The 24,309-nt window shown below is 42.2% G+C and overlaps 2 protein-coding genes across 8 annotated transcripts in view; one reads left to right on the top strand and one right to left on the bottom strand.

Annotated features, from left to right (window-relative positions):
- The window catches only part of ARHGEF10 (Rho guanine nucleotide exchange factor 10), a 1,140,991-nt gene that overhangs the window by 167,684 nt on the left and 948,998 nt on the right, over positions 1-24,309 (bottom strand). The window lies entirely within an intron of this gene.
- LOC144762676 (uncharacterized) lies at positions 17,672-18,604 on the top strand. Its single transcript, XM_078647919.1, has one exon. The coding sequence runs from the start codon at positions 17,760-17,762 to the stop codon at positions 18,477-18,479; it is 720 nt and encodes a 239-aa protein (XP_078504045.1). The 5' UTR covers positions 17,672-17,759; the 3' UTR covers positions 18,480-18,604.

Below are 24,309 nucleotides of genomic sequence, written 5' to 3'. Positions count from 1 at the left end.
TGTGACGGATCTCATCGGGTGTGGGCCTTGATCTACTATAACTCCTTTGAAGAGGGGTGATTCTTTACAGCTGGGGCCATAAACTACATCTGCAGGGCTAGCTGATAGCCTGGACAATCGGACACAGAGAAAGAGGAGTGTCAGAGGGTGCGGTAGTGAATAGGGCGAAAGGGAGGTGTCGGGCGGGCACAGAGTGTGATTCTCAGGGAAGAGCAGCGCAGATGGGGGGAGGTTTATTGCCCATGCATAAGACAGAGAGCGGTGGTGACCAGTGCCTAGGGAAGATGCTTGCGTGGGTGAGGAGCCATGCTACGAATCGACAGCGTGCAGAGAGTGGGTCTGGTCAAGACATCTAAAATGGCTGCCGTGCACGACAAAAGTGTGGCATTTCAAAAAAGGCAAGATGGCGCAGACAATGTTTTTCAACACTTCCTCATTTCCTTCGAATCGAAAGTTAACAGACGTTGGGGCATATTACCAAAGTTAAGCGATATTTATCGCTAACGATGCTTACCAACCAATTTTTTACCACTAAGCATCGTCAGAAATTATCGAAGATAAACCTTGCTATTATCAAGGTTTATCGCAAATGCGATAATAAACGGCCGCAATGCATGAATATCGCTAAAAACTCAGCGATATTCATGCATTACCGAGCTAATGCTCTTAGCCATGTTATCCACCTCCCATTGGATAACATGGCTAAGAACTGCTCAGGGCAGGTGTTACTTTTTGGAGATATTCGCGCTTAGCGCGAGTATCTCCAAAAGTTGGTAATAGGAGATAGATATCTTGCATGTTGTAATGCAAGTTATTGTGGTATATGGAACTCATACCATAATCTCTCAGGAAAGCAGAAACTGATCCTTTTGGGACCGCCTAAAAAGGCCTAGGGGGTGAGGAGTACTCTACTTTGCCCCCTTTTCACGTTCCAAACTATTTTATTTTACTCTCTTCTGTAATTACACAAAATAGCAGCGATAAGATGCATCGGAGACACACAGTGAGAGAAAGGAGGCCGGAGATGAAGAAGAGATGTCAAATACACATTGGAGATAATATAGTGGCAGAAGGGAAGTAAATATGAGTAAACTTACCATGTAACATAAAAATGTTGCACTCTATACTATAAGTCTCATTTTATACTACAATCACTTCGCTACAACCTCATAAATTAAAAATAAAAATGAATAATGTCTCAAACAATTTTTGATTTCTAAATATAAATGTATTCTTCAGAATTTTCTAAATTTGAAAGAACTAGTAACATGTCCTCATCAGCAATGTCCTCATTAAAAGTCTCCAATGATGATTCTTGTAACTCTATGGTCTCCAAACACTCGATAAATTCGCCATCAAGAGATTGATCAAAAAAATCATTCAAGTCATCTCCTCCTTGTGACAATATTTCATTATTGGTGCTGTCAATTTCAATCAATGTAGTGGAATCATTCAAGTCATCTCCTCGTGACAATATTTCATTATTGGTGCTCTCAATTTCAATCAATGTAGTGGAATCATTCAAGTCATCTCCTCCTTGTGACAATATTTCATTATTGGTGCTGTCCATTTCAATCAATCTAATGGAATCATACAAGTCATCTCCTCCTTGTGACAATATTTCATTATTGGTGCTCTCAATTTCAATCAATGTAGTGGAATCATTCAAGTCATCTCCTTGTGACAATATTTCATTCTTGGTGCTGTCCATTTCAATCAATCTAATGGAATCATACAAGTCATGTCCTCCTTGTGACAATATTTCATTATTGGTGCTCTCAATTTCAATCAATGTGTTGGACAATTCAAAAGAAATTGCCACGGTCTCTTCATTGTGAGCCATTTTATTTTGAAATTGCTTGCTGTAAATTGCAGAAAAAAATAATCACTTTCATTTATCGTTTTTAGTAATACATAATATAAAACTAACTTTATCAAGTATTTAGTATAACAGAAGGACTGCAAATAAATAACAGAAAACATTTTTCAAATTATCTTCAAGTGTACAACATAGTTCCCCTTACAAATTAACAACTCACCTTTTTAAAAGTAGCAGAAGTGTTAGTACTGTGTAAATCAAACACCAGAAATTCACCACCAAAAATTCCTCACAAATGTACCTCAGACAGTAGTATCACAAAATGGCTGTGGTTTCCTCTCATTTGACATATATACATAACCAATTAACTTTCATCACACACAAATACAAAACCAAAGTAACATTTTAATTGGTTCTAAATTTCAACACTTTCAAATGTGTTTTCCCCATGCAATTTTCCATAGGACATTTACATACGTCTACAGCCTGAATGGCTGAACGGAATTACACCAAACTTGGCAAAATGGTACATCAAACCTAAGAGGTCAGGAAGGATCTACTATGCCCCCTTATGGTCATTTCCCCCTTCGCTTTGGCCTCCTCTTGTCTCTCAATCCTACCGAGAGACAAGATGGCGGCCGCTACGGACTGTTTGGAATGTTGACAGACGCCGGAGAACCAATCAGCTTCGCAAAGCTCCGTAACGCGAAAAGTACGCGAAGCGGAGCGCTGTTACAGATATATATCTTTTTTTGAACGTTAATTTCTCAAAATCCACTGGAGCACATATATTGAGACCTAGCAAAGGCACATCGGGCTACCAGTCCCTAATATTTTGCCAAGTTTCGTGCAAATCCATTCAGCCGTTCGATTATTATTATTTTGGGTTTTTTTTGCCCCGCGGGGCCCTTTTAAAACCTCCACATCAAACCTAGGGGGTCAGCGAGGATCTACTATGCCCCCTTATAGTTATTTCCCCCTTTGTTTTGACCTCCTCTTGTCTCTCGATCCTACCGAGAGACAAGATGGCGGCCGCTACGGACTTTTTGGAATGTTGACAGACGCCGGAGAACCAATCAGCTTCGCTTCACAAAGCTCCGTTGCGCGAAAAGTACGCGTCCTGGGACGCTGCCAGGTCCGCTGTTACAGATATATATCTTTTTTTAAACGTTAATTTCTCAAAATCCACTGGAGCACATATATTGAGACCTACAAAAGGCACATCGGGCTACCAGTCCCTACAATTTTGCCAAGTTTCGTGCAAATCCATTCAGCCGTTCGGGCTAAAAGTGAGGCCAACCGCCCTATGGAAAACTCAATGTTAAAAACACGTTTTGGGACCCCCCTTTTTTCTCGGCCCCCCCTTGACGAACCTCCCCCAAATTTTCAAGGGCTGCTCAGAAACAAAATGTGCCATTTTCCTGAAAATTTCAGCCAATTCCGTCCACAAACGCCAAAGTTATTAGACATAGAATTTTCAAAAATCCCATAGAGAAAAAATCCTAACTATATATACCTACTGGCGACCGCCAGTAGGTAATATATATATATCATCACGATCAGGAAGCACAATGAGGAATGCCTCAGGAAGCTTGTAGTTAAAAGTTCATTTATTTAGCACTCGAGCACTTGCCAAACAGCTCTCAAACGCGAAACCACTGGCTCCAATATGACTGCTCTGCCAGACGCGTTTCCGGATAATCAATCCCTTCATCAGTGGCACAGACGGAAGTGACAACTTCGCATACAATTATAAATACCTGCCCTGAAGGGCGTGGCTTGTCCCAATGTCTCATGGTCTCTGTAGTTATAAACCCCAGTGGGTGCAAAGTTCTCTGCCGTAATTAGATGCAAAAATAAAAAACCCATGTGGATTGAACTCAGGGTTAGGCGCTGCAGCTGCTCTGCCTTGCAGTGTTCAAGGGCGAACTTTGCGCAGGCTCCGGTCCTGAATTGGAGCCTGCGCCGCTTCCTCCTGTTGATTCCAGGCTCAAAAAGCAAGCGTGGCTTGTCCCAATGTCTCATGGTCTCTGTAGTTATAACTACAGAGACCATGAGACATTGGGACAAGCCACGCCCTTCAGGGCAGGTATTTATAATTGTATGCGAAGTTGTCACTTCCGTCTGTGCCACTGATGAAGGGATTGATTATCCGGAAACGCGTCTGGCAGAGCAGTCATATTGGAGCCAGTGGTTTCGCGTTTGAGAGCTGTTTGGCAAGTGCTCGAGTGCTAAATAAATGAACTTTTAACTACAAGCTTCCTGAGGCATTCCTCATTGTGCTTCCTGATCGTGATGATATATATATATTACCTACTGGCGGTCGCCAGTAGGTATATATAGTTAGGATTTTTTCTCTATGGGATTTTTGAAAATTCTATGTCTAATAACTTTGGCGTTTGTGGACGGAATTGGCTGAAATTTTCAGGAAAATGGCACATTTTGTTTCTGAGCAGCCCTTGAAAATTTGGGGGAGGTTCCTCCTGTTGATTCCAGGCTCAAAAAGCAAGCCTGGACAGACCCGCTGATTCCGGTGGGTCACTCCCCGTCAGGCGTGCAAGCCCCAAAATTATCATCACGATCAGGAAGCACAATGAGGAATGCCTCAGGAAGCTTGTAGTTAAAAGTTCATTTATTTAGCACTCGAGCACTTGCCAAACAGCTCTCAAACGCGAAACCACTGGTTTCAATATGACTGCTCTGCCAGACGCGTTTCCGGATAATCAATCCCTTCATCAGTGGCACAGACGGAAGTGACAACTTCGCATACAATTATAAATACCTGCCCTGAAGGGTGTGGCTTGTCCCAATGTCTCATGGTCTCTGTAGTTATAAACCCCAGTGGGTGCAAAGTTCTCTGCCGTAATTAGATGCAAAAATAAAAAACCCATGTGGATTGAACTCAGGGTTAGGCGCTGCAGCTGCTCTGCCTTGCAGTGTTCAAGGGCGAACTTTGCGCAGGCTCCGGTCCTGAATTGGAGCCTGCGCCGCTTCCTCCTGTTGATTCCAGGCTCAAAAAGCAAACAACTCTCAAACGCGAAACCACTGGCTCCAATATGACTGCTCTGCCAGACGCGTTTCCGGATAATCAATCCCTTCATCAGTGGCACAGACGGAAGTGACAACTTCGCATACAATTATAAATACCTGCCCTGAAGGGCGTGGCTTGTCCCAATGTCTCATGGTCTCTGTAGTTATAACTACAGAGACCATGAGACATTGGGACAAGCCACGCTTGCTTTTTGAGCCTGGAATCAACAGGAGGAAGCGGCGCAGGCTCCAATTCAGGACCGGAGCCTGCGCAAAGTTCGCCCTTGAACACTGCAAGGCAGAGCAGCTGCAGCGCCTAACCCTGAGTTCAATCCACATGGGTTTTTTATTTTTGCATCTAATTACGGCAGAGAACTTTGCACCCACTGGGGTTTATAACTACAGAGACCATGAGACATTGGGACAAGCCACGCCCTTCAGGGCAGGTATTTATAATTGTATGCGAAGTTGTCACTTCCGTCTGTGCCACTGATGAAGGGATTGATTATCCGGAAACGCGTCTGGCAGAGCAGTCATATTGGAGCCAGTGGTTTCGCGTTTGAGAGCGGTTTGGCAAGTGCTCGAGTGCTAAATAAATGAACTTTTAACTACAAGCTTCCTGAGGCATTCCTCATTGTGCTTCCTGATCGTGATGATAATTTTGGGGCTTGCACGCCTGACGGGGAGTGACCCACCGGAATCAGCGGGTCTGTCCAGGCTTGCTTTTTGAGCCTGGAATCAACAGGAGGAAGCGGCGCAGGCTCCAATTCAGGACCGGAGCCTGCGCAAAGTTCGCCCTTGAACACTGCAAGGCAGAGCAGCTGCAGCGCCTAACCCTGAGTTCAATCCACATGGGTTTTTTATTTTTGCATCTAATTACGGCAGAGAACTTTGCACCCACTGGGGTTTATAACTACAGAGACCATGAGACATTGGGACAAGCCACGCCCTTCAGGGCAGGTATTTATAATTGTATGCGAAGTTGTCACTTCCGTCTGTGCCACTGATGAAGGGATTGATTATCCGGAAACGCGTCTGGCAGAGCAGTCATATTGGAGCCAGTGGTTTCGCGTTTGAGAGCTGTTTGGCAAGTGCTCGAGTGCTAAATAAATGAACTTTTAACTACAAGCTTCCTGAGGCATTCCTCATTGTGCTTCCTGATCGTGATGATAATTTTGGGGCTTGCACGCCTGACGGGGAGTGACCCACCGGAATCAGCGGGTCTGTCCAGGCTTGCTTTTTGAGCCTGGAATCAACAGGAGGAAGCGGCGCAGGCTCCAATTCAGGACCGGAGCCTGCGCAAAGTTCACCCTTGAACACTGCAAGGCAGAGCAGCTGCAGCGCCTAACCCTGAGTTCAATCCACATGGGTTTTTTATTTTTGCATCTAATTACGGCAGAGAACTTTGCACCCACTGGGGTTTATAACTACAGAGACCATGAGACATTGGGACAAGCCACGCCCTTCAGGGCAGGTATTTATAATTGTATGCGAAGTTGTCACTTCCGTCTGTGCCACTGATGAAGGGATTGATTATCCGGAAACGCGTCTGGCAGAGCAGTCATATTGGAGCCAGTGGTTTCGCGTTTGAGAGCTGTTTGGCAAGTGCTCGAGTGCTAAATAAATGAACTTTTAACTACAAGCTTCCTGAGGCATTCCTCATTGTGCTTCCTGATCGTGATGATAATTTTGGGGCTTGCACGCCTGACGGGGAGTGACCCACCGGAATCAGCGGGTCTGTCCAGGCTTGCTTTTTGAGCCTGGAATCAACAGGAGGAAGCGGCGCAGGCTCCAATTCAGGACCGGAGCCTGCGCAAAGTTCGCCCTTGAACACTGCAAGGCAGAGCAGCTGCAGCGCCTAACCCTGAGTTCAATCCACATGGGTTTTTTATTTTTGCATCTAATTACGGCAGAGAACTTTGCACCCACTGGGGTTTATAACTACAGAGACCATGAGACATTGGGACAAGCCACGCCCTTCAGGGCAGGTATTTATAATTGTATGCGAAGTTGTCACTTCCGTCTGTGCCACTGATGAAGGGATTGATTATCCGGAAACGCGTCTGGCAGAGCAGTCATATTGAAACCAGTGGTTTCGCGTTTGAGAGCTGTTTGGCAAGTGCTCGAGTGCTAAATAAATGAACTTTTAACTACAAGCTTCCTGAGGCATTCCTCATTGTGCTTCCTGATCGTGATGATAATTTTGGGGCTTGCACGCCTGACGGGGAGTGACCCACCGGAATCAGCGGGTCTGTCCAGGCTTGCTTTTTGAGCCTGGAATCAACAGGAGGAAGCGGCGCAGGCTCCAATTCAGGACCGGAGCCTGCGCAAAGTTCGCCCTTGAACACTGCAAGGCAGAGCAGCTGCAGCGCCTAACCCTGAGTTCAATCCACATGGGTTTTTTATTTTTGCATCTAATTACGGCAGAGAACTTTGCACCCACTGGGGTTTATAACTACAGAGACCATGAGACATTGGGACAAGCCACGCCCTTCAGGGCAGGTATTTATAATTGTATGCGAAGTTGTCACTTCCGTCTGTGCCACTGATGAAGGGATTGATTATCCGGAAACGCGTCTGGCAGAGCAGTCATATTGGAGCCAGTGGTTTCGCGTTTGAGAGCTGTTTGGCAAGTGCTCGAGTGCTAAATAAATGAACTTTTAACTACAAGCTTCCTGAGGCATTCCTCATTGTGCTTCCTGATCGTGATGATAATTTTGGGGCTTGCACGCCTGACGGGGAGTGACCCACCGGAATCAGCGGGTCTGTCCAGGCTTGCTTTTTGAGCCTGGAATCAACAGGAGGAAGCGGCGCAGGCTCCAATTCAGGACCGGAGCCTGCGCAAAGTTCGCCCTTGAACACTGCAAGGCAGAGCAGCTGCAGCGCCTAACCCTGAGTTCAATCCACATGGGTTTTTTATTTTTGCATCTAATTACGGCAGAGAACTTTGCACCCACTGGGGTTTATAACTACAGAGACCATGAGACATTGGGACAAGCCACGCCCTTCAGGGCAGGTATTTATAATTGTATGCGAAGTTGTCACTTCCGTCTGTGCCACTGATGAAGGGATTGATTATCCGGAAACGCGTCTGGCAGAGCAGTCATATTGGAGCCAGTGGTTTCGCGTTTGAGAGCTGTTTGGCAAGTGCTCGAGTGCTAAATAAATGAACTTTTAACTACAAGCTTCCTGAGGCATTCCTCATTGTGCTTCCTGATCGTGATGATATATATATATATATATATATATATATATATATATATATATATATATATATATATATATATAACTAAACAATTACAATGATTATTTACAATTTAATAATCAATTAAAAAACAATTGGTCATTACTTATTACTTAACTTACCACACAATCCCCCCGTAAACCTAGCAACCTGCACTTAAAACCTAACTAAAATAAATAAATGTCACACAATTCCCATAATTATTATTTAATTAAATGTTTATTAATAAAGTAGCATTTACTCATTAATTAATGAGTAATTAACGCTTTATTTATTATTCAATTAATAATTATTTATTACATTATTAATTATTAATTAACTTCCCACCCTAGGCCCCTACAAATCCACCAACCCACACCTAACTAATAACCGATCACGACTTGTGTGGTCGGACCATCCTGGGACAGCCAAAGGGAACCCTCATTCCCTGGAGGGGTGCAGCAGCCCTGAGGCCGCAATATGCTTGGTGAGACTGCCGTGGTCCCGCCAAGCCTATTGCGAGTTTCTTCTCCACCAGGTTTTTCATGGTGGTTCCTAATCCATGAAAACCCTGGCAGAGAGGAAAAAACTGTGCCCTAAAGGGTCCCTTGTGTTTCTCCTCGTGTGGATGCAGACAGGGGGGCATAACATACATACACATAGATTCCTGCATGGCATGGTCCACCGCGCTGCCAAAAGTCGTAATCTGGGCCTTAGGGTCAATGTGGAATTCCCCCTGAAAAGGGCAGACTCTGCTGTTAAATACCTATGAGTTTGAGTTAGCAGGGAACCTGTTGCAGTATAGCAGGAAAATTATTGAAGACATGGTTAAAGGAACAGGTGCTGATTTGGGCTAGATTATCATTGTCTATGGGTGGTAGTGTCACAAAAATGGTGGTACTGCTATAGCTGCTTTACCTCTTGTAAACATCCCAATCCCGTCGACAAGGGACTTTTTAGCAAAATCAGATCCCTTATGGTTGGCCTGCTTGAGCTGAAAGGAAGAGCAGAATTGTTTTCATCAGAGGGGTCAGTGGGCACCAGATCGTGAACTCTACTTAAACTACGCACATGCCCAGTTTGTATACCACTTGGTCCACTAGAAGCTGTTCAAAATATTGCTGTTGAGGGAGGCAGATATTGCGAGCCCATGCCCACTGAACATTGCCCCACCCCCTCTCACCTCTGGAATGCCAAAGGTTGGAATTGACATTGTGGGCTGCACGGTTTGGGCCTGGGGTCTTCTACACTGATGGGCAGGCTGGACTGCCTGCACTTGAGTAGGTTACCCTTGGCTTAGAACCCAATGTTGCTGCTCACATGTGCGCCAACAGATGAGATGCTTAGGTCTGACCGCAATGGGAGATTTGTATCCTGATAATGACTTTATCATGCTACAGGCACTACAGGAAATTACTGACTGCAAGCTGCTGGACATGCGTCTTTACTACTGACTGTGGGCCATATGCAGGAAACTGCAAAACACATTCCCAGAGCACCCTTCCCAACTGCATGACCTTGACATTGTTTTTGCCTCTGACTCTCCTAGGAGAATAATCACTTGGCTGTACTTCACTATGGAGGACAAGGCAGCTGTGGTCAGGTCTAGGGCGAAACTTGAATGAAAACGGACCTCTACTTTTAACTATCCGATTAGCAATGATGCTTCTCCTGTACACAGACCAGAGCCCTGTTGCCAAACTATAGGTTGCATCTCATACATGCTGAATGCCACCACAAAACGTACAGTACCCCTGCATTTGCTATATAATTGGAAATGAGGAAGGACAATATGCACGCTGTGGTGTTGATAGTGCATGCTTAAATGACAATAATTCCCGACGCTGTCCCCTGGTTGCACTGTTAGGCTATGTTAAAGACATTCCACTTGTTGTATACGAAAAATCACTGCTATGATGCTGCGGCTGGCTTAATGCCAAGTGGCAATGAACTGGGGCACATGTTCACATGTAAAATGCTAGTTTAAAGACTGTCAAGAACAGCTTGATGAATATTGGCCATTAATGCTGACCAAATCCCACCTAAACGATATCTGGGGGCATTCAGCATGATTTGGTCCTCCATGCTAGGAGCGCTCAAGGATTGAATGAGACTGCTGAAGAGGGATATTAACTGAGATTAGCGACCTGTAGTAAAATGTCTGTGACTGAATTATGGCATGTAACTTTAAACATCCCAATAACACAAATGTAAATAATTGACAAATCCTTTTTGCTAGGTCTATTAACAACAATTTGGTTCACACTATGGACAAAGATTCATAGTTCTCCATTATCGTTTGAAGGCCTATGATCTGCCATTGAGGAGACAAGAGCTTCAAATGAAACGTTGTTCTATTTTTGAAAGGACATTGATCCAATCTGAAATGTATTTAGTTTGGTGGGATAAGTGAACATGTAAAAGGCAGTCTGAAATTATCTGACTGAAAGAAAGTATTATGTGCTGGCATATTTGAACAGATTGCATCCAACATATGGTCCTTATATAAGCAGAAACTGTAAGAATTATCTTTAGAATACCAAAAGAAAACATGTCGAGGAACTTGACTGGAAGAGGGTCATTAGGACTACCAAAACATATGTTTAAACCTCCTAGCAAAACTTTAGGCTTTTGGTGATAGTCTTGTGAGTTATCATTGAGGCTGAAAGATCCTTTGTGTAAGCCCTGGCTTAGGGCGGTCAACATACTTAGTTAAAAGACAGTAAAATAGCCATAGAACTAGTAATTCTGGTTGTCAGAGTTTCCTGATCAGGGGTATAGATAGCACCAATTTGTGAGCATGTAATACTGTTCCTGACAATAAAAGCTAGGGCAACTCCACGCTTATGTGGCAGCTGTATTTCAAACAGTTTATACCTGGGTGGAGAGATATCATTGTTTACATCAGCTGTGTGGTCGCTGAACCAAGGTTCAGTGATACTAATAAGATCAAATACATAGTCAGTGATTACGCTCCTTTTAGCAAATGGGCTTTTAGCTACAGTAGGTGTATTTTTAATAACCCCTGCATGCATTTAGATCATGCTACCTCTAAACCACCGGAAGAGAGCACAATGGATTTATCAATACCCAGATTAAGTTCCATTAACTTTTGTTCTATTTTGTTGATAAGCACAAGAAAAGAGGAAAAAAGACTTAGACAATCATTACAAGTGGCCTTGTATAATACAATATGTGTGGCAACTCCTTTTAAGGCACATATCTCAATTACGGGTTTTGTGATCATTACCAGCAGGTCAACCATGCCGATATTGATAGGGGTTAGCACTAAAATCTACATTTTATTTTCCAAAAGCTAGTAACTGGGTGATATTATTTGCACCAAATAAATACAGTCACTGCGCATCTGGATTTTATCTGATCCAATAAACATCACACCATTTAACAGGCCACTCCTACCAAGGGCCTTAAAAATATGGCATTCCGGGCGGGGGTGGGGGATAGCTTACTACATATTGCTTAGAAATGGAACAGATTTGGGTACCAAGCTGTGTTCGATCTCAGGCCAGTGCAGACGGGCTTGCATTTGGTGCGGCGCGTGGGTGCCCCTGCTACAAACCCACGCAGGGACTCATTAAGTGCCTAGCTGCATGTCTCCTCCCTGAACTACCATACTGACCAAAATGGTTGCTGCTACTGTAGAGTTAGGAGTATGGATGTTTATTAACATATCTCACACAAATACACCAGGAACAACGGTCTCTAATGGACACCAACATTCCCATAGTTCAGCAATACATTTAAGAAAAAAATACCCCAGTAAAATAGTTCAATGACTGTTTGACAAAGTAATTTTAGCCTAACATGTGAAAAGTTTTGCAAAGCGCAGTGAAATCAATAAAACAACAGAACTCGTAGTAAAAGTGAGCTTTGTGTACAGAATGTGGATCCGCAGTGGGTCTCATTAAGTACCTGCCTGCTTGTTCTCTCCAATAACAACTAGCACACTGACCAAAATGAATGTCATCAGCATAGGGTTCAGGAAAATACAACATGGTTTTGCAAGCATATGCTACAAAAAAGAAGAAAAATAAGAAAACTTTCCACTGCTTAAATGATTGCTGTTGGAAATGGGAATCTCTAGTTTGCAATGGTTTGCACCTTTGTCCAAGTAGGGACCCTTCTTCCTAGTCAGGCTACATTTCTAAAATAACCCCTGCTCACCCCTTTGGCATCTTGACATGAGCAGACAGGCTTGTCCCAGAGGCAGAGGCAGTGTGTAAAGCATTTGTGCATGCATACAGTAACACAGGGCAAACACAACAAATGGACACCACATCAGTTCTGAAAAATAAGCAAAACTTTATCTAAACCAACAAGACCAAAATACGATAAACATTTAACATACAATACTGTAAAAATAGTTACTTTGCAAGAAATAATATCCACAAAACACAGTTCTTCTGAGTCGCTAGCTCTGTCCGGGGCTACCGCAATGCTGAAAACAACAGTCTCCCGAAACTCCAGCCGACTGCGTCGGTACAGGCCAGCAAAAGCGTTAACAGGCTCGTGAACAGTAACTTTCTCGCGGTGGTGCGTGTTGGTCGGGGCAACCGTCGCGGTTGCGTTGCAAAAATGGTAGTGGTGCAGGGTGCAGCTCAATGAAGATCGTCCCGACGGAGTCGGTGAGACCAAGGCTAATGGTGCAGGGTGAGGCAGTGCTCGATGCAATGCTGGTAGGTTGCAGTACAGACGATGGTGCCGGTCGATGCAGTCAAGCAGCAACAGTATCGGTGACGTCAAGGCAGGGTGTAACAATGCGGTGCGGAGTGCGGTGCCCACAGAACACGGTGTGGCATCGGTGAGTTCAAGTATCTAGTGCGAAGTGCAGCGGTGCCTTCTGCGGGGCCTTTCAGGACATGGCATCCTGCGATGGACTCGGTGACAGAGTCAGTTGCACTTTTCTTATGCAGCGACTGAAACCAGCAGTTCCAGGGACAGTACCCAGAAGGATTGTGAGGTCTTTGCTGTTCCTGAGACCTCTTGAACAGGAGGGCAAGCTCCACTTCCAAGCCCTTGGAGATAATTTCTCAAGCAGTATACACACACAGTTCCTCTCCTTGGCAGAAACAACTACTGCAGGCCAACCCCAGACAGCACACAGCAAATCGGCAGTGCTCCTCCTCCAGTTTGTTCCAGCTCTTCTCCTTGGCAGAGTCATCCAACAGTAGGCACGCTCTACTTCAAGCCCTTGGAGAAAACTCTAGCAGCAGAATGAAGAAAGCACAGTCCAGTACTTTTCCTGCCAAGGCAGACTAAACCACTGCAGGCCATCCTGAACAGCACACTGCACAGGGGCAGTACTCCTTCTCCAGCTTTCCCGGTTCTTCTTCCTGGCAGGTTCCTTAGTTCAGCAGTATTCAAAAGTTTAGTGTCTGGGCCCCACTTTTTGAAGCACAAATTCCTTTGTTCTCTGGTGGCAGAGAAGCTCTTTGCCCCAGCCAAAACAAGTTCTGTTCTCTCTGGTGCACCTGCCCGGCAGGAGGTGGAGACAGCATTGTCCAAGGCAGACCAGGCCCATTCAGTTATGAAAGAAATCTCCTCCACCTACTCTAAATGCAACCCAGGTCTATTCATCCCAGCCCTGACTAATCCAGAAAAGACAGGATACACATCAACCCCCCCGCTCCCCGGGGCCATTTGAGAGAATGCACATCACCAGCCCCTGTCATTCAAAAGCCAGACAGTCAATCCACAAACCAGCAGAGGCACACAGGATGGCTAAGCAAGAAAATATCCACTTTATAAAAGTGGTATTTTCAAACACACAAATAAAAATCATCTTTACTAAAAGATGCATTTTTATATTCTGAGTTGAGGCATACTAAACTCCATCTTTCCATCTTGTCCCAATGGGAAGTTATATTTATAAGATGTTAAAAATAAACTCCCACTCTATCCTATGGGACAGATAGCCTTTCAATAGAGAAAAACGAAATTTGCAGTATTTCACTATCGGGACATGCCACACACATCAGGGCTGGTCCTACCTTTCACATACACTGCACCCTGCCCACAGGGGTACATTGGGCCTACCTTAGGGGTGCCTCACATGTAGGAAAAGGGAAGGTTAGGGCCTGGCAAGTACGTGCATTTTCCAGGACGACATGGCAGTACCTAACTGCGCAGAAACACTGCAGTGGCAGGAATGAGTTACATTTGAAAGGCTGCTTATGTAGGTGGCACAACCAGTGCTGCAGGCCCACTGGTAGCATTTGGTTTACAGGCCCTGGGCACACACAGTCCATTGTACTAGGAGCGTAATAGTAGACCCAAATAAACTAATCAGGGAAACACTAATACATAACAACAATTTACAGAGAGAGCTTATGTACGTTAGCACTGATCATTAGTGTTAAATTGCCCAAAGTCAGAAAACCAACAAAACAGGTCAGAAACAGAAGGACAAAACGTCTTTGGAAAAACCCACTGGACAAGCCAGGTCTAACAATTGCCATATAGTTGTAATAATAATGTTATTTGAAATGTACAGAAATTAACCACTGCAATACTTTTAACAGTATAGATGTTTATTAGCAGGCAGATACAGAAATTCTTTTCAGTGTTAAAGTAGTTTGTAGGAAAACATGATTATAGTCTTAAACTTACTGTAAACTGAAGCCACAGATAAACACAACCAAAAAAAATAATACAAAATAAGGACTGAAGATAAAAAAGCGTTTGCAAAATAAAGCATTGGCCCATCAGTCCTGACAATGAAGTGCACTTCTTTTCAGGTGGACGTGTACAATTGATAAGCAAAATGCAATTCCTCACAGAATAAGAGTTGCTGAAGTGTGCTGGTCTATTGCTCAAGCTATATTCTGTGGTGTGTGGAAGCAAAATGTGAATTACAATTGAACTGACCAATGGATGAAAAGGGCTACCCAAAGACCTTAAAAGCATGTAACAACGTAGACATATTTTATGTATTTTTTTGATTATATGCTATTAGCGAGACAACCCCAGCTGCCTCCAGGCCAGACTTAAAATTGTTTCAAGTAGGTGGGCTATTTAGCCTGGCTACGTATAGTTTTCCTTCAAAGAATTCCATCTACCTAGGTTCTGTGAAAAATTACATACATATATCTTTTTTGCACACATTTGATACCAGCTGAGCATCACCAGTGGTTCAATTACAAGGGCCTCAATGTCATCAATTATGTCTTCTTGAACTTATATACTTACTTAGGAACACTTGGCACCGCATTTTTACCAAAAGGTTTCAAGCACTGTTTAATAACGAAAAACATAGTTTATGTTGTGCAAGGTAATGGGCAGTGCATTGCAAAGTACTATGCAATAACTTAAGAGTGCAAGCTGCCACCTTTCTAATGTTTTAAATGTTAGGGTCCAACAACAGACCCAAGTAGATGCTCTGGTAGAGGCTGTAATGCTGCGGTTTCTTTGGGAGAACAAATGAGCAGAACAATAGGCTATAAAATGGCATCATCATACCAGTTCTATAATGAAACAAAGGTACGTAAATACACGAGCAACTTGTAATGCCCTCAATGTGCAATACCATAAACTTTCCAATGAAAACAATGCTGTGTAAGGAGCCAGTGGAGCAAGTTCTGCAATGGGAAGGGAGCTTTCCTCACCAATAAAGCTATAACTGTCTGTTTCCAATTAAGCTTAAGCAGGAAATGCAAAGATGGGGAGTATGTGATTATTTCTGCAGGCTTCTGTTAAGAAAGCTTTCTTTACGTCCCAGCCGCTCACTTCCAATTGCTTAACAATTGCAAGGTTCGCTAAGTTTTAATAACTATCCAACACAGCAAAAAAACTTGTTTCCTCACTGGCCCTCAGTAGACTTGACCATTGCAATAATTTTCTGTTGGGCCTCTCCAACACATCCTAGACACTGGTAGTAAATGTTTCTAAACGTTGCTGCCTGTGCTCTATTCAGCCTACCTAAGCACACCCCTACCTCCACTGATTGTCACCAGGAGAGCTGGCATTCCGCCAAGAATAAGGCAATATATATACAAATAACTGGTATTACTTATATTATCCTTAAAATCAATGACCAATTTGGCCACTGTCCTTCCCTCTGACTTCTTATCACGCCTCAGCAACAGCACATCCACTAATCACAACTCCGTTCCACCCATCATTCATTCCACTGACTCTCTCTAAGTTTTCTAAGTTACATTGAAGAAAAAGTAAAAGACGGATAACCCCCACCAATCATGGGAATAAGTAAATTTTAGGCCTCTGACATATAGTTCGTGTTCATTTAGCCAACCAGCCATAGGATCAATTACGTGTTTATTTAGATTTGTCTACGTCAATCAAATTCACCCTTTGGCACAACACATCATGACCTACATTAGTATTTCCTCCTACTATATAATAGACATACATTTATTTGATACAATAACATTTAAGGTTGCTTATAAATAAAAAGTAAAAAAATAAACAAGAACATAATAGCAGCTGCCTCGATCAGCACTTTATGAGACGCTTTGACATCCCTGAGTAAAGTGCAATATGAAAGCGCTTCAATTAATAGAATTTATAGGACACTAACTTACGCCCAGATGATTGTCCTGGCAAGCTAACATGGCTCAGTGAAATTAATGGACACATATTGGGATTGGCCCACAATATTCAGTGGGTCAGTGTGTCAGTGTTATCAATGACTTGCATTTAATACACGCTCAGTATTAATATCATATGATTAATGCCATTGCCTAGATGTAGTCGGTGGCTGACAATCATTAGGGACAGAGTATAGATCTGCTGAGGAGAAACAGAGATCAGAGAGCGGAGAGACAGGAAGAAGAGGATAGCAATTCTGAAAGTATTCTGTCATCGGGAACAGCAGTTTTAATGACTTTTTCTCTGGCACAGAAAGAGTGATGAGTAAACGTTCTCCTGGCATTGATGTGATGTACCCTGGCGTGTGATCTGTAATGATTTATTCTTTATTGGAAACAATGTATAAACTAGCCACAACATTTCTGCTGCGCACTTCTCCATTCTCAGGCACAGTTGAATGTTTGTCACAACCATACCTTTGCACCTAGCGGTTAATAAAGTGGGAGTAGGTGTGTGATAAATATCTCTAAAATCAACAACTGTCTGTACATGTGTAAAAATATGCTGTAAATACATAATTTGCCGCAATTTATGAAAGCATTTCTACAAGGTTGACTGACAGCACTAGGGTTGGTATTCAACTATCCCCAGTCAAGACCTGCTATGGCTTAGTACCCACTTGAGCTTGCCGAAACAAGGCATTTCTGGTAAAATACTGAAAACCTGGAATGGCTGACACCAGTATATATGCAGTACTCGCACGGTTCAGTGGTTGCGGAGGCATTGCAATTAAGATTACATTTCGAGATGGTGCTGTGTTTTCTGCTTGCGTGTGTATCGGCATTTCCCAGCTGCTGTTCTGCCCTTGTTGGTGAATGTAGTCATCATTATGGGTTTCACATTCCTCCACTGAAAAAGTATTTGTTGTATTTGACATGTTTCTGACGGTTGCGTCTGCCTTTTTGTCTAACCTATATTTTTATCTGTCGATTTGTAGAGCCTATATATTGATTTTACGCGCAGCTGCAGAGCTGTCCTCCTTTTCTGCACCTCGCGCGCCGACGGTTTGGTTTTCGCTGTTACAGACGCTTCTGAGGCCGCGGTCCGTTTTTTGCCGCTATGTCCCGCTACCTGCGGCCCCCCAACACTTCTTTGTTCGTCAGGAACGTAGCGGACGACACCAGATCTGAAGACTTGCGTCGTGAATTTGGCCGCTATGGGCCAATAGTTGATGTGTATGTTCCGCTTGATTTCTACACTCGTCGCCCAAGAGGGTTTGCGTATGTACAATTTGAAGATGTCCGTGATGCAGAGGATGCGCTACATAATTTGGACAAGAAGTGGGTTTGTGGTCGCCAAATCGAAATCCAGTTTGCCCAGGGTGATCGAAAAACGGCAAATCAAATGAAAACAAAGGAAGGAAGAAGTGAATATGGTGGTTCAAATTACGATGAGGATTATGATAGACACAGTCGGAGGTCCAGGAGCAGAAGTTATGAGAGGAGGCGGTCCAGAAGTCGCTCATTTGAGCAAAACTACAGAAGATCTTACAGTCCTAAATACCGTCCTGAAAGACCATCAAGGCGTAGCAGAACACATTCAGACCATGGCAGATTCAACCGTCGAAACCGATCTTTTTCCAGGTCTAATTCAAGGTCTCAGTCCAGATCCCCATCAAAAAAGGCAATGAAAATTAAATCACGTTCTCGGTCTCACTCAAAGTCTAAAACTGGTACAAGAAGTCACAAGTCAAGCTCACGATACGAGAGAGATGGAAGAAAAAAAGGACCACACAGATCTAAATCGCGTTCTCGGTCACAGTCCAGATCTAGGTCCTAGACCAAGCTCAGATTTTGAGGCCAGTGAGTGTTTTCATGCATAACCTTTTCACATCCCATTACGCTGTCCTGTCCACACAGTAACCAAATGGCAGGCCACTAAAAATTACATTTGTTCATTTAATGCAGTGGATTTTACAACATTTGAGCTTGGTTTCGCCTACAAAGCTGATTTGACTTCTGAAAAACATCCAATTAAAATGTTAGTGGCAGGGTGATGTGTTGCTGTGTTTTACAGTTTAGCAGTGACTTCAGAATAGCGGTGCAAGGCCATTATGGAAATGAAAGTGGAAAACCTACTAGACCTTTAGGGTATAATTTATTTTCCCTGACAAGCAGAAAGACAGAAAAGCCATTAAAACGCAAAGCAATGACAACTGAAATTTCAGAGGGGGGCCATTTCCATCCGCTAGCTTGGCAAGTACTGCCAATATTGATAGGCTGAACTACAGTTAATGCAGTCCTGGTCCCACAAAGAAGGGATTGAAAGACCAGGCTACAGAGTCCCTGCATTTTAAACTGAAGAAGTGGTGTGGACACGCTATCACTAAAATAATTTGCATGATAGTGGCGCCTGGATGCAGGGTTAAGACAGGGTTGACCTCAAAGAATAGAGCAGGTAATTTGTACTTAAAAGCAAGATTCCAAAGGGAATACAGTCAATAAGAAAGAAAGGTCTGATTCGAAAAGGGAGTTTAAGAACAATAATTTAGAGAAAACCAAGAGGTTTCTTAGAAATATTAGAGTACAGTGCTGAAGGCAAAAATATAGCTCAGTTAAATAAACCAAGCTTAGGGAAATAATGTACCGTGAAGGTTCCTAATAATAGATCCAGATGTAATAATGAGCAAAATCAGAAAAATAGACCAAGTACAAAATGTGCATCAACACGAAATCAGGCAGCATCCCTAGAGGCTCAGAAACTTTCTCTGGCTCACCACATGTTGTAGGATTTTATTAAAAATTCTAGCATAGAAAGCAACGAATAACTGCACAATTAGAATCAGGTGAGCAAATGAATCTTTTCAACATCAAATCACAGTTCAGCATTATAAAATGTCATATAATCCCACCACGTTAGCACTCTCCCCTGATATGGATATATTAAACTCTTTCTGATCTAATGTCATTGGAGGTGGCAAAACAAATGCGTTTCAATAAACAATGGAAAGGTTCGTACATGTTCTGCCTAAAGTGTGTAGCCGGAAAGAGCCTTGAATGTAGCAAAGGCTTTCTCCATAGTTCCTCAGGAACAACAATATAAACAGTGTACATTTTGCTGCATGCATTGTGAGATGTGTGACATGAAAACATATCAACACACAATTATTATTATGAGACAAAGCTTTATGTTTCAGAATTGTGTGAAAAGGCATAGTTGAGGCCTAGTGAAGCATAGGCTAAAACAAAATAGGTGTAATACTTCTTAGTGTTTTCATTTCAATTGCAATAGAAACATAGTTCTATTAACATGATTATAATCAATAAATAGCTCCCACAAGGGTGATGGTGGGCTAGCTGAGTGTAGCTTAAATGGAAGTAAATCACAATCACAGCTGCTGTGGCTTGGAATGGATGGGATTCTAGCTCTAGGGGAGAGTTAAGTCCAGAAAGCAAAAGAAAGGTAGGCCACAGTAGCAATTCTAGTCTCTGTAGAAGTAGGAGGCAGTGCTGCATAAAGCAAAAGAAGCAGGGGAAGGGAAAATGGAGGCTTTCTATGAGCTTTTCCCTCAATTAACAAATAGGGTTAGCCGAATATTCTGATGAAAGGTTTTTAAAGGGTTTGTAAAACGTCTCTTGCTAAATTTCCATGATCCATGGGTCTTTGCAAAGCGATAAGGTTGCCCTAACCTCTCTGTGCAATTCACCAAAGATAGAAAAGGGCTTTGAGACACAAATATCCTGGAAATATTTACGATTTCATGATGAGGTTTGTTAACAAAAGCACATAATAGCACCATTAATGGGTGCAGAGCTATATTGGTGTAAACATTGGAGTAGGAGGAAGGAGGCAGATGAAAAGGATGGAGAGAAGTGAGTAAAGGTTCAACAGACAAACACGCTATCTCACACAATAACCTATGCAGCAAGATAGCTCACTGAGATAGCTCTTCTGAATAGATCTGTATGCAATTATTTGGTTACAAACTCAAAGGTGAACAGGGACTAACTACCCATGCGTTCATCCTTCAGAAGTTGATATTGTCAATAATAAGACTCATACAATCACCCAATATTAAAAACTAAACAATAAATGATTTCGTTTTGAACGTAATATATATTCTTGATATGCCTCAACTCTCTTTCGTCTGTTTTAGTACATAAATAATTTCAGGGTCTTAATATTGTTGCTGCTGAGATATGTATAATAAAAACTCGCCACAGTTTCAAATTTAAGAAAATACGTTGCAACATTTCATTGTTGTGAAGTTGATTAAACCGTTTTCCCAGATAATATTGACAGTGATTACCATTCTCCATGGAAACTGACATTTGCCAATTTTCCAGAAATATTCATTCAAAGTAGAACAAAAGAACTGAATCGCACAGGGACACTGGACATTCGTATCTGAGTACAGGTTGTTTATTGCAAATGTATCTATGCTGTAAATCACTGTAGGTTGTTAATTTTACATTCACTTCATGATGGATCCTAGTGTTCGACTAAATCCCATAATTAGCATTCAGAAAAAGTTTTTAGAATCACTAAATTGGTTTCAAAAAGGGTTCACAAGAAGTTAGAGCACACTTTACAATTTTGGGAATCATTTCTTAGTACATGAGGCCCTTTGTGTGTTGTTTAACTTACAAATGTTCATTATGCCCTCATTATTGTTCTTCTGTAAGTCTGCAGAGGCTCATCACTGCCTTTCTACTTTTCAGCTTGAACAATTATTTCTAAGTAAACCTCGATAAAACCAAGCCCTTGTCATTTGTCAGAAAGTACAGGAACCCAGTACATGGAATATAAACTATAGTTAGATTGGTATTTAATGTGTGAGCCAGTTTTAGACAACATTTTAAAATGTAACACCATCTCTTTAGGTCTAGAAACTTTGAAGCAAGTTGTTAAAACCAAATTACTGCCATTCATTTCTTATGGGGCTGAGGGGACTACTGATAAACTTGCCATGCTCTTTGTTCTATACATAATGTTATACCAACTTCCGTCTTCTGCCTCTAAAGTCCAGATTAGTCTTGAATTTGACTTAAGTAAACAAGACTATCCTCAACAAGCCACATATCTAAGAACCTGCTGTGTCCTGAAAAAGTCTCCCTGCTCCCCACTAAAACATGCAATTTGGAAAATACTGAAATTAAAAAGAAAGGACAGTATCACTTCATGAAAATGGTTTCTAAAATCAGTCATTGCAAAATGTAGCATTATAGAACAACAGATTTCCAACATGCCCAATGATTTGTTAAAAAATGTATAAATAAACTGATTACGGATTTATTATATGTGGAAGACAAAGTATCTCTGAACAAACGATCGTTTTCATGGATAATCTTAAATTCTCATAACTTTGTTAGATGGAAGCCCTACTTATGGGCTTGTTTCCAATCCCACTATAATATTTCATGGAAATGTTGATTTCATGTATTTCCATCTATAAATATTTCACCTTATAGGCTTGTAAATTGTGTGACTCAAAACTATTGCCTACGTAGTCACGAGCCAGGAATTGCCCTGCACATTTTGTGTGTACATCCACATCTTTTAAAAGCTCGTAAGAAATGTTTCTGTTATTCACTAAATGAACGAGGAATTTGAGCCTGCTAACAAGTATTGATCCGACGCCACTGAGAAGATTTTTCACAGCTAACTACGATATTAATTAAGTATTTGGAATAGGCTGTGCAACTTGTAATGGATAAATTAGTGTATGCCCATACATGGGCTTCATCATGTCAATCAATTGTATTCAAATACACACAATGACTAAGTCAATTTCACTTTATGTAAAGGTTTAGTGATGGTGTGGTATTGGATTTATCCTGTGCTTTATATGTTGATCCTAGTTTACTATTGCATATCAAGGTTTGATATCTGTATCATAGACTATATTTTAAAATGTAGTATTTCACTCTTGCTATAGTACTGTTGTAAATTTGCTTAATTAACCAAACAACTAAAGTATCTATTCATTAACCATTCCTTGATATCGCATTTATGTGGTATAACAGTTATGTAGGCTAATATGCTGGTTGCAGGGATTTGTGATCAACTTGCAGGTGAAAGGTTGAAATCAAGCCAGAAACAACTCAACCCTTTTTATTTTTTCTGTACTTCATAATGTGCACAACCAAGTTTGGCAATATTAAAAGCTTCACAAAATATTTAAGTTTTCCCGGAGTCTCAAATCTACAAGTTAAACAGAATTATGTAATAGGTTCAAACTGGCAGCGTTTCTCCTAAGGAGTAATTTTCTTTCCCAATCAAAAAAATAAGAACTAACAGTTGCATCTTGCCATAGGAGCTTATCAGCCGAGGGACATATACAAGTAAACATAACTAGGCCTGTTTCGAACCAAATATGAGGAAGCTCGCTAACATGTAACCTATGGGCAGGAGGAGATCACACTTAATTTGTGTTTGCAGAGTGCTAGATGAAAAGATGATGTGGTGCAGGTGAGCATACCACAAGGAATTACTGGAGGCCAGGCAGGGTAGAGTCCAGACAGAAAACATCCCTGTAATTGCCACAAAATGGAGGCTATTTGTTTACCTATAAACTAAGGTTAGAGACTATGTATTCTAAAATTACATGTCTGCTGAGCTGTTTCGTCTCACTAAATGAAGCTGTAATGGACGTTGCACCTCCTGTAGAAGTGGAGAATTCTCCGGATGACTGATTGACTGCATACAATCTCAATAAAGACAAATTTGTAATCATGGTGAGAGTAGGGGCTTCATTGGTTGGTTGCTCTCAAACAATTTAACATTTCTATCAAGAAATATAAGGGTCACGAAAGACAGTATTATTCAGATGCTGTTGATCACAGTAAATTATCTGTGTTCTATTTGTGGCACTGAAAAGATAGGTTATGTCCCCTGCAGGGGTGCCCTGAAAAGGACTTTGGCCCCAACGGTAAATCAGATCAGTTCAGGCTTTTGCCAGTACATTAAATAGACCTTAAATTGTTAAGGAACAGCAAGTGAGACAGCCTTTGAGGAAGATCTCGGCTCAAGTGGGACTGTCAAGAACAAAGGAATCCCACAGTGACCTGCATGGACTAAAGGACTTCCAATCTGCCAGGTCATCAAGTGGTTGATATACACCCCAGTCCACCGCCTGCCACTGGTCCCTGGTGCATTTAATCCCATCAGTTTAGCAAATCATATATCACTAATTTACAAGCACTGATTTTGACACAGGTGTAATTAGTTTCCAAACCTCAATAAATAGCTACAGAAAGTACTACTGTGACCTTCCAACACATTGTTTACAACAAATCAAATGCCATGCAAATTGTTCACCAAAATGTTTGTGTGAAGAGAGAAAGTGTTTGCTGTACTCAAATCACCTAGGCCAATATCATAGATTTGCCTTCTAATGCAGATTCTCCAGCCATCTTTACCAGACAATACACAATGATGTAGTTCTTCGAGGTCTTGCAATGTATGATTGGTGTTCTCTGGGCATTAAAATCATTAACGATTGATTTTCTATTAGGTAACTCTGAGAAATATGTCTAGGGCCGTATTACAATAAGGGAACACTTTCGCTGTTTGCACCTCGGTGCACCATGAAACAGGTGCGCTGGGCGCAAACAGGGAATGTGAGCCCTATTATGGTGAATGCACTGCCTCAGGTCAGATGAGTAAT

This window comes from Lissotriton helveticus, chromosome 6 (assembly GCF_964261635.1).
Source record: "Lissotriton helveticus chromosome 6, aLisHel1.1, whole genome shotgun sequence".
Classification (NCBI taxonomy): Eukaryota; Metazoa; Chordata; class Amphibia; order Caudata; family Salamandridae; genus Lissotriton; species Lissotriton helveticus.
The sequence above is the reverse complement of the archived record's forward strand: the minus strand, read 5'-3'. Positions and strand labels throughout refer to the sequence as shown.